The sequence below is a fragment of the Pyxicephalus adspersus genome, chromosome 2, assembly GCF_032062135.1.
Source record: "Pyxicephalus adspersus chromosome 2, UCB_Pads_2.0, whole genome shotgun sequence".
In the NCBI taxonomy this organism is placed as follows: Eukaryota; Metazoa; Chordata; class Amphibia; order Anura; family Pyxicephalidae; genus Pyxicephalus; species Pyxicephalus adspersus.
The window spans coordinates 122,916,297-122,932,369 of NC_092859.1; the positions used below are offsets into that span (position 1 = coordinate 122,916,297).

Consider the following 16,073-nt stretch of genomic DNA (forward strand, 5'->3'; position numbering starts at 1 on the left):
AAAATACACTGAAAAACTAAACTATCACTTTCCAGTAATTTCTAGAATTTTGTTGTTACATGGATTCAGGTTTATTCATGAGCATGTCTTTCATGATTTTTTTCCTATTTATTTTTTTGTAGTGATAGATTGCAGATGAAACATATTTATTCCTGTAAACTACTATGAACAAGCCAAAAAGAAAACCTTCATTGAACGGTCGCATTGATTAGAAAAGATTACCAACAATAATCATATTCCAGTTATACCTCAATGGAGGATTTGGCACTCATTGCAATCTGTAGCCTGAATGGAACTTGGATCAATATTTGTTGCATTCCAGTGATGCTGTACAGAATGTTCTAAAATAATTATATGCATTATGTTATTATATGCAATCATTATACAGAGTGGCCCATCAAAGAGTAACCTAAGTAATGTAGATGACCGGCTCATAATGCACTTTATTTTTTAAACATTTGTTTTATTAGGATAAGTGTTTGGTACATATAATTGTATACTATTTTTGCATGTGTGCTTTAAACTGTACATTTTTGGCTACCTGCTTAGCCTGGGAGCTCGTTGATTGATTCTAAAGGATTGTCTGATATATATCTGAAAGGATAAACACAGGTTGTGCCCATATTTAGGCCTGTTTTGCAGACCTATAGCCTGATTTTATAAATTCATCCCCAGCAAAAAACAAAAATCACTAACCTAACACATCACAAATACAGGTTGGTGCCTTCATAGCAGGAGTGATATATAGCAGCCTTTCTTTTAAACATGGGGGAACCCTTAAAATAACTTTCAGGTCTCAGGGTAACCCCTGCTATAGTTTTATCTACAGCTCACAACACAATACATTAGTGTAGTGGTAAATCAAAAGAATGTCACCCCACAAAAAAAAATATTGGTGTAACATTAACTGACCAGAGAGCCATGAATTGTCCATGACTCAAAGAACCCCTAGCAACCTCTGGAGGAACCCTGGTTTAGGAACTCTGTTCTATGATAATATTAGCTTTTATTATGATGCTTCGAGCAAGGGCCCAATGGTTTTCTAAAGGCATCAGTCTGGTGCTGATAAACATTGAGTGTCTGCTTTATGCTAGAAGGCATATTGGGTGCCATAAAATGGGTTTAGGGAGCAGGAGTCTGTAGACATCGTGCTGTCCCAGACACACCTAAATGGTGACAACCTTTTGCATAACTGAGCTCTTGCTGTGCCATATGCAAAATTAGTTTAACACACCATTAAACAAAAAAGAGAGTTTTTTGACCTGTAAAAATCCCTTTGCATCTTATAAACCGTCACATTGTTGATGTAGATCAAAATGTTGCACATTGTTGTTATTGAATTAAATGCAACTGAAAACTGTCACAACTCTAGATATACAACAACAAATCATCAGGGATTATAATGGGCTTGCTACAAAAAATGGTTTGAGACCACATGCTATAGGCGATAAACTGCAAGCTATAGGAGATTATCAGATGGCAGACATACTATAGGAGATGGGCAGAGACTGCAGCCATTTCCAAAGAAATTGCTGGAGATTTGAGACATGCAAGGTCATAGACTGGAAACACATAATGCAAGACTTCTCTTCTATTACAACCCCTTTACAAGTCAGTACTACCCTATTTGTGCTAACTACAACCCCTTTTAAAAAATGTGCTGAATCCTATTATTTTTCGCAAATAGCTCTGTTATAAAAAAACAGAAAAAAAAATGCATTGACAGCAAAAAGAAGGAATATTGTGAGATATAAATAATCCAAACTTATGAACTACTAAAAAACCAGTTTAGTCAATACTTCTATTTACCAGCCTGAGAAAGTACCTTAATAGGAAAACGCAGTAAGGGCCAAAGGGCTGCATTTGGCTGTCAGCAGAGCTCTATGTACACTCAGTTCAACCTAATGGTCTCTCCGCATAAGCTCCACATCCAGAAAGGAAAAAAAACACAGAAAACCTTATAACATGATGTAATGCTTAATATTAAGTACATGGTGTAATAAGGAAAATTTTACAATATGGTGTAATGATGTTCTATTGGGAGTAAACTAAACCTCCTTACCCATCTATCCTAGGCACTTACCCATGATGTCACTGATTTATATTATAAAACATAAAAGTAACTTTTTGTGTATATATATATATATATATATATATATTTATTTAGATGTTGTTTTTTCAAAATCAAAGCTATTCTTGTTTTTTTTGTAAACCTTCAGTACCCACCCTTATTGTGCTCAGTGTCTAGTTCCCCCCCCCCCCAAAAAAAAAGGGGGTATTATTCTATTCAGTCCTTATGCATTCAAGGGTAGAGGTAAATTCTATTTGGCACCTGTCACTTGTCAGATAGTCCATCCACAAGAGCTTTCAGCTAGAATAGTTCACTGCATTGATTTCAAGCCGTCCTTTTCAGACGCAAATCTCATTGAGATAATTGAAATAAAGCCAAGCACGAATCTAAATGCTGCAAAACTCACTGACCTGGGTAAAGACATTGTCTTATGTAAATATGTGGATTTCATATGACTGTATCTGGGTATAATCTCTGGGGAATTCTAGTTCTGAAATGAAAAGCTTCAGTAGGATGTACATAAATACATGAAAATATAATCCTGCCTAGGATTTAATTACTGGAATATGGCTTTCATTTATTGTCCTTGACATACATAATCCTCTCTTAAAAATATTTGTAATGTCGCACAATATTGGTGGAGATATAAATGATAATATTCCAAAGTAGTGTATGAATGGGAGTCACACAGGTCACTGCTGCATCAAGGACCGTTTTCCTGAATAGAATTCATTCCCCAATGTGCTTTGCTGAAGTGCTCCGAATGCAGGACAATACTGTAAGCTTTCTAATTCACAATTGTATATAACAGTATTATTATCAAGAGACAATATTAGGGATGTCAGAAACAGGAGTTAGTTTTTTCTTCATTTTGTTGACTCAAATCAATGGAAGTGAGAGAAAGAGAAATGATATTTGGAATGCATTGTATACTCAGAAAAAGGAATGCAAATTTGGGGTGAGAATGTAGATTCCCAGGGTTACAGTAGACATGTTGTTTGGACACGAAGCAGTGGTTGTATTGGTAATCACACATTTTTTGTAATTAATGTTGTTATTGACATTTTTAGGTATGTGTATTTATCATAATTATGGAAAAATGAAATGGATAGAGAAGATATATTCCTATATTTAAAATATGTAAGAAAAAAAATACCCCAACAACTAAAAGTAATGCCTTTTATTCCAAGCATTCTGGCAACCACTGGGTCATCCCAGATCTTCTAGAGCCATCTTTCTCGACTTTTTGGAGGAACTTTCAGGTTTTCAGGGAACCCCCTACTATAATTACTATATACAGAACATACAGTACAGTGTGGTGGTCAGTAGGATGAATGCTTCTTACATTCCTGGTCAGTGGAAAGATTGTCACCCTTACAGATAGCCATAGATTGGTATGTAATAAACTGACCTAAGAGGTACAGATTGTTCATTGCTCTAGGAATCTCTAGCAATGTCTGAAGCAACCCTAGGGTACCACATAAGCCTGCTCGAGAAACACTGATCTAGAGGATAGTAAATACCTCTGGAGATTAGAAGCACCACTGAAAATTCTCCCTGCAAGCTGGGCATTCAATCTGCAAAAGAGAAAAAAGAAAAGATAATATCACCACACTAAAATCTCCCAACAGGATCTTCGCTCCCAGACTTCTTGCCACACCGACACATTGTTCTCGGGAATGGATCACCTTGTTGCGACCAAAGGATTGTAAAGGGGAAAAAAGTTTTGCAGACGATATTGGAAAAGTAACAGCTACAGTGCATTCAGCCATTTACAACTATCTTGTACATTTTTGCTGTGACCCCGTATTGTTGTTTTATGTTAATTTTAAGCAGAAAATTAGTTTTGAAGTCATTAGCTGATAGGAAATGATTGAGCTGGGAAGCCCATGACTTTCATTAGCGTAAAACAGGGCAATGGAAGATTTTAGTATGTATTGTTGCACCTGGGACATGCCATGGAGAATTTGCATTCCCCACTTGAGTCAGCAGCCACAGAGTGATCGTCAGCACACAGTGTTCTCTATAGAGATGGATGTGTTGTGCAGACAAATAACAAGTTGTAGCAGTAATGTGTCCTCTGTTGCCATCTCATGGAATAATTCTAATACTGCAGAAAAAACAAACCTTTTTAAATTGCAAGATTTCATTTTTTAGTAGATTTCTAGGCAATACAAATTGAACTATAGGATTACATAGGAGAGCAGCCTGTTCCTCCAACATCTCCATGTCCACTACAGAGGAAGTAGCCATCCACCTCTGCTGCGGCACCTAGGCGGCAATTCCCCTACTCACCATTACTGGACAGTAGTAGTTTAAACAATCCTAAGCAATGCTTAAAAGTTGATAAAAATGTATCTGTTCCCCTTCTGGGATGTCAGGGAGTAGGTTTCATGTTTCTGGTATATGTAACAAAATGTGTATTTTTTTCTAGATGCAAATCATCTAACCAGAAAAATAGAAAAGGGGCAGTGTTTATAAAAAATAAAAATCAAGGTGTTTTGCACAAACTCTAGTTGTATATATGCAAGGAGACATTGGGCCTCCAAAACTGGAGAAGATACACTTTCATCATTGAACCTGGTTGATCCAGCAAACTCAGATTGGATCTGGTCCAGAAATAAAAACATTTGCTAACAAATGGCAAATTACTTTTAATAAATTAATTTCAGGTTTGCTGGATCACCCAGCTTCACTGATGAAAGTGTTTCCCCTCCAGCCTTGGAGAGCTTTAATAAATCAGGCCTAATGAGAGAGAAAATAGAGAAAGAGAAAACAATCAAGTAATGTATGATTGATTTCAACCAAAACTGACTTGTTTTCAGCGTATACTGGAGGGTATACTGTTAGGATGTAACTGTAGGGTGTTAGGTATACTGTAACTGGAGTATACTGTTAGGATGATGACCCACCATATTGTCATTTCTGGATCTGAGGGATCTTTGTATGTGAGGCCATTCTGACTTTTACGTGCACAATTATCAGTGTTCCAGCATTGTAAGGCAAATATATATTACAATGGGAAGTTTAAGGGGTTACAGTATTATTGTCATGAGGATGACTGTAAATACTGTAGTAAGATAATATTCTTCTACGTTTGGAATGGTTTAGTTTTGGTTACGGTCTACAGGTCCTCCTTTAAACTGGCTTAAATTAGTTCTGTAATATCTGGAAGAAAGCAAGAACTCCAGTTCGGGAAAGTCACCTCCGATCTTCTCCATAAATGTTATTCATGCTTTTAGCAAATTATATGTTTTGTATGACATTAGATGTTCACCTACCTTTATGTGTATGGTTACTATACATTGTTTTTGTTCATACAAATTTGTTTTACAAATAATATTTTCTTGTTGATTGCAGCGGTTATTCCATTAACAGACTCTGAACACAGGCTTCTACCTTTGCACTTTGCTGTTGATCCTGGAAAGGACTGGGAATGGGGAAAGGATGATAATGACAACATTAAACTGGCCAGGTAATTGTGGCTGTAAATCTCAGCGTTATTCGTTGTCCATTTATTTTAAACAAAGGAACCTTTTGCAAGATCTTTGCCAACTTACTGTTGATTGTTTATTTTAATCAATACCACATACAGGGATAAAATGTGTTTATAGCAGGGAGCAGAATATAATCAGATGCAGGAACCATTCTCCTGTACAGACAATGCTAACAGAAAGAAATATGCACATTTGGTTAATTACAGGATAACTGCAACCACCCACTTACTTATTGAACTGGGAAATGAATCCACCATTGGCCACAATCCTTTCTGGCCCAGAGGGAGAGAAGATAATTATGTGTTGAGATTGATGAGCATTTGTACAATATCTGTACAATATCTATAATCACAAGTGATTTGTGCAGTTGACTACTTACAGACATAAAGCATAAATTAACCCTAAATTAAAGTTCAGTTTAGATAATGAACTGCTGTAATGTATACTGTAAAATAAAATGGTATTTAAAGTGTAGATCCTTCAGGATCCTGTTGGAAGAAAATATAATTTGAAAAAGATTAATTTAGTAGAGAGTCATTTTTCTGCAAGTTATTAATCCAGTTTTAAGACAATTCATAGGGCTGTCCCTAGGGATAATGGCTGACGGGAAATCAAACCCATTTATTCAACCCATGTATATACTATGACAGATATCAGAATTTACATACATATAGGTGTTTCTGGTATTGCAACAGAAAAATGAAAATCATTAAATAAAAGCGATTGCCAGTGGCATTTTGTCAGGTTCCATCCATGTTATGGCCTGAGAACAGAACTAAGAATCTGATGCTAATTTTCGATCAAAATTTCAATATATTTTGTACTGTTACATGTTTTCTCTTTATTGTAATAGCATACTGTCATTTGGTTAACATTTCCTAATGGATCTTTGTTATTTCTTTAACAGTTTGATTTTGTCCCTGGAGGCCAAACTGAACCTTCTGCACAGCTACATGAATGTAACCTGGATACGAATCCCCTCTGAGACACGGGTAAACCTCCGCTGATTTATCTACCCACTACAAGTTCCTTTGCTGCTTGTTCATTAAGTGCGGTTAAGTTTAAGAGGATCCATAACATTAAAATATATTATAATAAATTACAAAAACCACAGGACTTTTTAGGTACAAAAAATAAAATGAATTATATTTTTCAAATAACCATTAAAATATACATGAATGTATGCGTACAAAACCATCCCATGCATTACAATGTATTACATCTGTGGCACATTTATGACACAGTGTATGTTATCCTTATGTTGGTTATCCAAACTACTGAATCTTTATACACTAAATGTTTTTTCAGTTGTAACCTCTGACTTTAATACTGGAACTAATTGGATAACACACAGGATGCCAATACAGAGCGATCTATCATAAAGGGATTCCTTACCTAATGATATGTAAGCATTTTTGTTTTGTTTGCTTGTTTGATTATTGGTTTACTGATGTATGCTTAATAAACATTCATGTACTGCCCTTTGTTTTACTTGCAATCCTTTCAATGTATTTATATAGTTTATCTTTGTTGATAAAAGTTAACTTATCATCAATTATGATGATTGAATTGATTCAAATCAAGCAATGCAGTCTTTAATAGCAATATTAAAATCAATGAATTCCAAAATGGTGATTTTATCAATAGACTGGTTTAGGCTTTGAGCTAACATGTAATGTTATCATTTTCTTTACACTAGATGCTTTAAGCTGCTTCTAACAACTCCTGAAAAAGCTTAAAAAAACAAAAAAACAAAACCCATTGAGTCAGAGGCAGAATTAGTTTAAAAAGTTTTTGAAAATTCCTAGCGTTGAGCTATTATGGCTCAATGGAATGGTGAATAATACAATATTGTGTGGCTTCTTAATAAATGTTTATGCATAGGATATATATGTAATTAAGTTATTTTGTACGCATACATTCATGTAAATTTTAACCTCCCTGGCAGTCTGATTATGTCCGTATTTTTATGTCAAAAGTGGTACATTGTTTTGCGTGGAAATTTGTTGTTTAAAATTTTAGGCCTGTAATTCTTAGGAATAACTCCCGATTATGATAAGTTTGAAACACAAATCATAAATTAAAATATAATAAATAATTATAAATAATAATTATAAAAAATATTAAATGTATTAATTTTATTTAAAAAAAAAAAAATTTTAATTTTTCCAATGGTACAATAATAGAATTAATATTGAACCACTGGACAAATTATTATTGTACCAACAATGGTACAATAATAGAATAAACTATTGGATTTATTATTTATTATTTGGATTTATTTTTTATAACTTTCTTACTGTAATCAATGTTTTAAAAGCAGATTACAATGTATTTTGCTTTTACATTTCCCGCCAAGCCATGCCTCCCCAGTGTACCAATGCTTCATGCATCACATCGATCGAGCCGAAGATGTGATGCAGAAGCCGGTCGGGGTTCGCTAGAGGACGCCGATGGATCGAGGGGAGCAGGTAGGATTTTCTTTGCTGCCCCAATTGTGACTCGGGATCACCGTCTGGGGGTTAATGATTATTTGAATGAATACGATTATTTTATTTTTTGTACCTAGAAAGTCCTGTGTTTTTTTGTAATTTTTTATGTTAAGTGTATTTGGGATGTGGTAGAGTATTGTGAACAATGAAACACATGCATAGTTACATATATTAATTTTATATATTACATAGTTACATATATTAACTTCCCCTCACTTCTCCCATCATCTCCATCTACTACCTGTCCACTTGACCCAATTCCCTTTTATCTACTCCGTGCGCATTCCTCCACCCTAGCCCCCGCCCTAACCAAACTATTCAACCTCTCCCTTTCTACTCGTATCTACCTCTCCGCTCCTACTCTCCTTCCTGTTGGTGTTCCCCAAGGGTCAGTCCTTGGACCGGTTCTCTTTTCTCTGTACACCTCCTCTCTGGGTAGTCTCATATCCTCCTTTGGCTTACAGTACCATCTGTATGCTGATGACACTCAAATCTATCTGTCCACCCCTGACCTGTCTCCCTCAGTCCTGGATAAGGTCTCATGCTGCCTATCGGCCATCTCATCATGGATGTCTGACCGATTCCTGAAACTCAACCTGGATAAAACAGAACTCATCATCTTTCCCCCCCTCAAATTTCAAATCCCTCCCTGACATTTTCCTAACGATTAACAACCCTCCCCTCAGGCACGTTGTCTTGGCGTCACCTTTGATTCTGCCCTATCATTTACCCCCCATATTCAGAACATTATCAGGTCCTGTCACTTTCACCTACGCAACATCTCCTTGTACATGCTCTTATACTCTTTGGACTACTGTAACATCCTCCTCTCTGGTATTCCACTAACCCGACTCTCTCCTCTACAATCTCCCAATGACATCAGCGGTGGGAAATTCTAATTATTTTGTATTGCATTTAATACAAAATAACTGTATTGAATGCAATACACTGAATTTATATGTCTAAAAGCGGTATGTTGTCTTTCATGAAAATTTATTTTACAGTATAATTTAATAGTATGAGTATAATAAAGTATAATAAAATAAAAATCATGTCAAAGTTTATTATCAAATTATTTTTACATTTTTTTTAATTTATTTTGTGTTTCAAACTTTATTATACTCATAATATGATATTATACTGTAAAATAAATTTTCATGAAAGACAATGAACCGCTTTTAGACATATAAATCCAGGCAGAAATGAACTGCCCAGGAGGTTAAAAGAGAACCCACTTTTTGAAACTTGCCTACCCATCTTCACCTGTCTTTTGAAACCATCACTACTTCCCACCACTACAAATCTCCCCTCCTTTTGTTTGCTACTTCCCCCACCTTCTAGATTGTAAGCTCTTCGAGGCAGGGTCCTCTCCTCCTGTGTGACCCTGTCTGTATTCAGTGACTGTCTGTATTCGTCTGTCATTTGCAACCCCTATTTAATATAAAGCGCTGCATAAGATGTTGGCGCTATAATAATCCTTTTTATTATTAATAATAAATATATTTTGTTTCATCTTGGAAAACAGTTGGCTTTCTTTTGCAGTTTTGGCCTTGGATGACCTCCTTCTACATACCGCAGTTCTACAAATAATGTAACATCCAATAAATCCTAGCAAAGCCTAGAAGGTTAGCAAGAAAAGTGATATAGAGAGATGTCAGGTCAATACAAAATGTATTTTAAAGAATCCCAATCCAAATACCTAGTCCCAAACTAATAACGCCTGGATTGTGAGTTTTGCTGTTGTTTGACACAGAAAAAAAAATACAAATAATAATGGTAGTAATACATGTATAAGGTGTTAGCTTGCTGGCAAAATTAGTGGTGGTTAGTTGAGGTACCAAACAACATGAAATGGTTGTCAGAAAGTGCACTGATGGGATGGTGATGGTAACTTATGTTAAGGTAGCATAGCAAATGTCTAATAAAATCCAGCTAGCCCTATGAAAAAAGTTTTGACGTTGTTATATGATATTGGAACAACAAAGACATTAATTTACCTCTCAAGAACAATACCCAACAATGGAAGCTATGAAAATGTTTTTAATATAATAATGGGCGTAGTCTACCAGTTCTTGTTACCACTTTGCAGTGCAGTGAATGTTTACATTCATTCAATTTGGCAGTCTACATCTTTCTCGAACTTACAGATAAAATAAATGTTTAATATTTACAAGAAAGGATTAACCAGCGCTCATCTTTTGGTCATTTATTGCAGGCACCGTTGGCTCAACCAGAATCTCCAACAGCATCTGCAGGAGAAGATGTACAATCTCTGGCTGACTCTGTTGACTCAGATCGTGAGTCGGTCTGTAGTAATTCCAACGTTAATAATGGAAAAAATGGGAAAGAAAAGGAGAAGGAGAAACAAAGAAAAGAGAAAGAAAAAAATAGGACTGATTCTGTGGCAAACAAACTGGGAAGCCTCAGTAAAACACTTGGCATTAAGCTTAAAAAGAACATGGGAGGTCTTGGTGGTCTAGTGCATGGAAAGATAAATAGAGCTAATTCAAGCAACGGGAAAAATGGAGACTCCACCGAAAAATCCAAGAAGTCAAAATCTCGAAAAGGAAGTAAAGAAGAATCTGGTCAATCTGCTAGCACATCGCCTTCAGAAAAAACTACTCCATCACCCACAGATAAAACTAGTATCTCTCCCATTGAAAAACTCACAAACAAATCTCTACTAGACAATAAGTCAGACCCCTGGAAGTATAGCACAGATGTTAAACTCAGCCTTAATATATTGAGAGCTGCCATGCAAGGAGAGCGCAAGTTTATCTTTGCAGGCCTCCTTCTAACCAGTCACCGTCATCAATTTCATGAGGAGATGATTGGTTTTTACTTGACCAGTGCCCAGGAACGGTTTAATGCTGAGCAGGAGCAAAAGAGGAAGGAAGCTGAAAAGAAAGCCATCCTAAATGGGTCATCTTGTAGGAAGCTAGACCAGGAGGGCTTTGTCAAAGAAAAGCTGGACACATCTCCTCAGGACAGGGCATCCCCAGTCTTGCCTCAAAGCCATACCACGCCACTCGTTCTAAAATTAAAGGATCGATCCAGCCCCACACCTGCATCCTATCCCTCACCTAGCAATGGTGCTAAGAAAAGCGGTCCTGTACCAGTATCTGCTCATTATAGCCATACACCACCAGTCCAAAGGCAAAGTGTTATCCATCTACATGATGTCAGCTCCAAGTCATCAAGCTTCCAAGATGATCCTTACAAGCCAGTGGTTGGCTCTTTAAAAACTTGTGCAACGTATCCCCAACAGAACCGTTCATTGTCCTCGCAGAGCTACAGCCCAGCTCGGTTAACGGGCATCCGCACAGTTAACACAGTGGAGTCCCTTTCATATGAGAAACCAACGGAGCATAAATCTCAGACATACACAAATGGTTTTAACTCCACAGACATTAGAGACTGCTTAGAGTATGCTGATGAAGAATCTCCTCAAACATGGTTGAACAATGATAAAAACAGTAGAGGAAGGAGTACAGGCTGTCCTATATACTCACTCCACCAGAGCAGGTGTAAGAAAGAGAACTGCTCTTTTTATGGACGCCCTGAAACTGACAATTTCTGTTCTTACTGCTACAAAGAGGAGCTGAAACGGCGTGATCGGGAAAATAAAGTGCACAGGCACTGAATTCATTTGAAGGGTTCTGACCTCTTAGAAATATAATTTTTTTACATGCAAAAATTAAATACTTAAATCACTTTAATTGCAATGGAACAAAATAGCCAAAATCAGAGAGAGAGCAAGGGGTAAATAATAGTGCTTGTTGTTATACAGGTCAAGCTTTTATCTGACAGCTATGTTTGAGGAGGGATGAAAAAACTTTATTTTTTTCTCTAATTACATTTCATATATTTGAGCTGGAAGATTGATTTTGTCACAGTCAGTGCTATGTATGACTTAACTACTAAGGTGCCTGATTTTACTTTTTTTTCTTTGCTACCACTCAGGTAAGTAGGAAGGATCATTAAAGAGGGCCTGTCATCTAAACACTGTTTAAGCAACCACTTGCCAATATTCAGCCTAAGCCTTGCTTGAAATTCAAAACATCACAAAGTACAAGCACAGACTGACAGATCCAATAAAAAAACCCTAAGGCTTGACCATCCTTAAACTGATCGCCCTGTTCTGCTGTCCTTGATTTCTAGACTCTGTACTCAAAACAGAAATGGGCTTCTGCATCTGTGCCCGACTAGTGACCGTAAACTATTTCCTTATTTAAAATAAAAAACATGCACACTTAGAATATTTAATATATATAATAATAATTAATATTATTTAAATTTTTTGTTCCTTTTCACTTCTGCATTTCAGGTCTACTTGATACCTTCAAGTAGACCCAGAGGTTAAGAAAACTGTGATCAGAAAGATCTTTCTAACAACAACGCTAATCAACAGCTGTATGCAAATTGGACTTAACTAGCCTACATTCAATACATATCCTTTGAAACAAAATATCTCTGACCTCTCTATGTGCTTTTCATGTCCAGGTATTTATTCTCAAAGATCACAACAAACCGGAGTCAAACTGCTTCTAACAGCTAAGAAACATCAGCTGGCTGGCTGCTTTGCCCAGATCTGCTCTCCATTTGAGTAACTGGGTTGTGAACTTTGAATAATACATCTCTCTCCCAAGCTTAAAAATATAGAGACGAAGGATTGTTATTAAGTGATTTGACTGTAAGTTTAGAATATATGAATACTTTAGTGTTCATGATCTGGGCATGTTTCACTTTAATGTTGAAAAAATAAATCGGGACCCTCCTCCACCCAACTTCCATCTCCTTTCCTTGACCTCTGTGGCAAAAAGGTTCAATAAAGCTATGCAGAAAGAAAGCACCCACTGCTTGGTCTGCTATAGTGACCACAGTGTTTGCCAGGACCCATTAGAATTTGGTGCACACATAAAAGGGTTGGCTTATATGGAATAACCAGTCTGGCTGGATATGTGCCATGATAACTGGTAGCAGACTCACTGACCTTTCTTCTCCCGTGGCAAAACCTATTTCAGCTTTGTCAAGTGTAGGTAAAAAAAACCCTGGAAAACTAAATGATAAAAACCTGGTTCCAGCAATCAGAAATATTTAGTGGATTAAACTAAACCCAAATGTTAATAACAAAGATGAAGGAAAAAAAATAATGTTTATTGCTAGTGAATATTGGGTAATATATAGCTAACCCTAATATTCAGACTTAGTGTCACCAGTCTGTGGTCAATTTCTAGCTGGCATTGACATGAATATTGGTTTATGGCTGCCCTACTGTGTGCCGATGGGGGGTCAGGTTTAGGTTCTGTACAGCTGAAGTACCTTAATGCACTTTGGCTATCATATTTGTCTTGACGTGTTAGATTATTAATATATATGTTTGTACAAACTTTTTTAGGCTCTGTTGCTTCATGTGTATTTTCCATCAACATTTTGTAATTTAATGTGTATATGAAACATTTTGGCAACAGATTGAGGAACTTAATGTAATGTCTAAATTGTGGGATGACTTCTAAGTCTAAAGCCATTGCAGACAAGAATATGACTTGTTTACCACCAGGATCTGTTTAGAAAAGATTGTGGTGTGTTACATTACGAATGAAGGGAAGCCAAGTGTTACATCCTTTACTGTTGCAATATATTTATACATTGTCTTACAATAATTTTTAGTGATGCTTTTATGTTTGTGGATGTCTCTGTAACTTTTTCCAGATATGAGTTAACACTTTGTAGGGGGGCTGTCTATTCATTCAAGAATATTAACCCAAAACGTTACCATATTAGCTATGGCAGCAGATGGTATTTTCCCATACGTCCTTTTGTTTAGCATGGGTTTATTACATTGGAATTTGGTAATTTCCTATTTCCATGACATGAGTGACAGTGGAGCCCATTGCCTGATATTACAGGTATTAACTGGAAAAGCCTTGTTTGCATGCTCTTCTGATTTATTCTCCCTCTGATACTGAAGGCCAGCTTTTCCTGGCCTTGTGGTTGAGTTCCATCAGCTGTTATCTCTATGCCTAGTCGGATTGTCCTGACAGGTTACCAAAGACCATCTACTTGGACAGTGAAATGGCAGTCTGCAGGGCATAGCAATGAATGCAGAGAAAACATAACCCTCATTAATCAGGAGGCACACATGGGAGGGTTTTCTAGCTTACAAAGTATTACTAGGCATCTTGTGCTGTATGTTCTCAGACAGAATATTAACTTGTGTGCAATGTACAGGTTTATTTCAAGCTAGGCTCGGCATTTACATTTTTGAAAGTTTACAAAAATGAATTGATTAGGCTTAAAATTCTGCAAAACTGTAAAATTAGCCTTCATCAGAAGTATAGAGGTCCCAAGAAACTGGTTAGAAGGACTAGCAATGGATACAAAGTTTTGCAAGAATAGCACAGAGTTATTTTTACTATAGGGCATAGGAAACTGTATGTGGTGTAAAAGCTCAACTTATTTTTCCATTTGGACATAAACTGTAGCCTCTAAATACACGCTCTTCTTAAACCCTCTTTAGCAGGACTTACTTTTAATATTTTACAATTAGCAGAGACACGCATAACCATTGTAGTGTCATTATTGTTTACATCATTGGGAGTTTTACTTGAAGCATAATATAAACCACAAACGAGCTCCACTAAAGGTGTGTTGTCTATTTGTATATTGTAGCATTAGATAAACTAAATCAAAATCGTTACATATGTCTTCATATAATGTTCAATACTGTATGGATTTTCATACAGTGTAGAGACATATGTGTATTATTATGTGCTTTCTAATACAATTAACCCTGTTTCTGCTTCCTTGTGGCCATGGGATTTCATAAAAATACTGTTTATCAGACCTCAAATCAAATAACTATTCTATTCCCAAATAATAATAATCTTATAGCCAGCATTTCGTATGATAATATTATCTTCATGTAGTCAAAGAAATGTGACAATTACAATTCACTTGTCAGGAATGTTCTTTATACGAAAGAAAAAGTGAGTAGGTCTATAGATTTGAGGGTGATGATGATTGATACCTAAAACACTACATTAATTTAGTTTGCTTTTTGATGACACACAACTAACATGTAAGCTGTGGCAAGATATCTGCACTTAAACTCCGAGGTCCGCACAATATTGTGGCCTTTACAAGGGGATCTTAGGGCTATTTCAGACTGCATAATTGAACCGCAGCATTGGGTTGGATCACGCTGTTCCTCCAACCAATTAGACACCATTTTGTGTACATGTTTGTGATGAATTGTAGCCCGGTTCATGAAAGCTACAAGTCGTTTCTGGCCATGCATTTGTTTTTTCTTTTCTGGAGGATTAAATGCAGAGCAACCTCACTCAACCTTGGGATGAAGTGGTAGTCAATTGCAATGGTTGACACTAAAAATATCATAGTAGTTAACTAGGGGCACTTAGCAGCAGCTAACCATGAATCTTTTGATTGCAAGTCTGAAAGGGATGTCCTGTTGTATGTTTTATTTTATGTTACAGGAAATGCAACAGAAGTTGCTGCACCATACAAAAACACCCAAAACTTCCAGGTGAACCAGAACTGGCTTCACCAAGATATATAGGAAGCCAGGGTGTGCACTTGGCAATCCAATTTATTTCAGAAACTAAAACATACTGTATCCTTTAATTTGACTGATCATTCAGTTTTACTGTTTGGGGTTCACACAAAGGTTTTGGTGATATATAACTAAGAACAATCTATTCTCTAGCAAACATCACCTTTTACCAATTCGAAAAAGAACAATGAAAGGTGATTTGTGATTGTTGCATGTTTTTACATTCTTATGTCTTATTAGCCCCTGGATGGATCCCAAAACTTTTATACTGATATATCAGTATATCATAATTCACTAGGGAGGAGACAATAAAAAGAACAAAGTACCTTGTTATATTGTATACAGGTGAACACTGGACGATGGCCATTTAATATAAAATCTTTGCATTCTGACATATTTCCCCTCATTAACGCTGAATATTTGTGTCCAATTATATGAAA

The 16,073-nt window shown here is 36.3% G+C and overlaps 1 protein-coding gene across 1 annotated transcript in view; it reads left to right on the plus strand.

Annotated features, from left to right (window-relative positions):
• Window positions 1-15,848, plus strand: part of LOC140324409 (OTU domain-containing protein 7A-like) — a gene marked incomplete at its 5' end in the record, with an annotated part of 36,908 nt that extends 21,060 nt beyond the window's left edge. The window contains 3 exon segments of the mRNA XM_072402280.1: window positions 5,432-5,546; window positions 6,476-6,560; window positions 10,276-15,848. Of these exon segments, the coding sequence (XP_072258381.1) occupies window positions 5,432-5,546; window positions 6,476-6,560; window positions 10,276-11,703 (1,628 nt within the window).
• Between the last annotated feature and the right edge of the window lie 225 nt (window positions 15,849-16,073).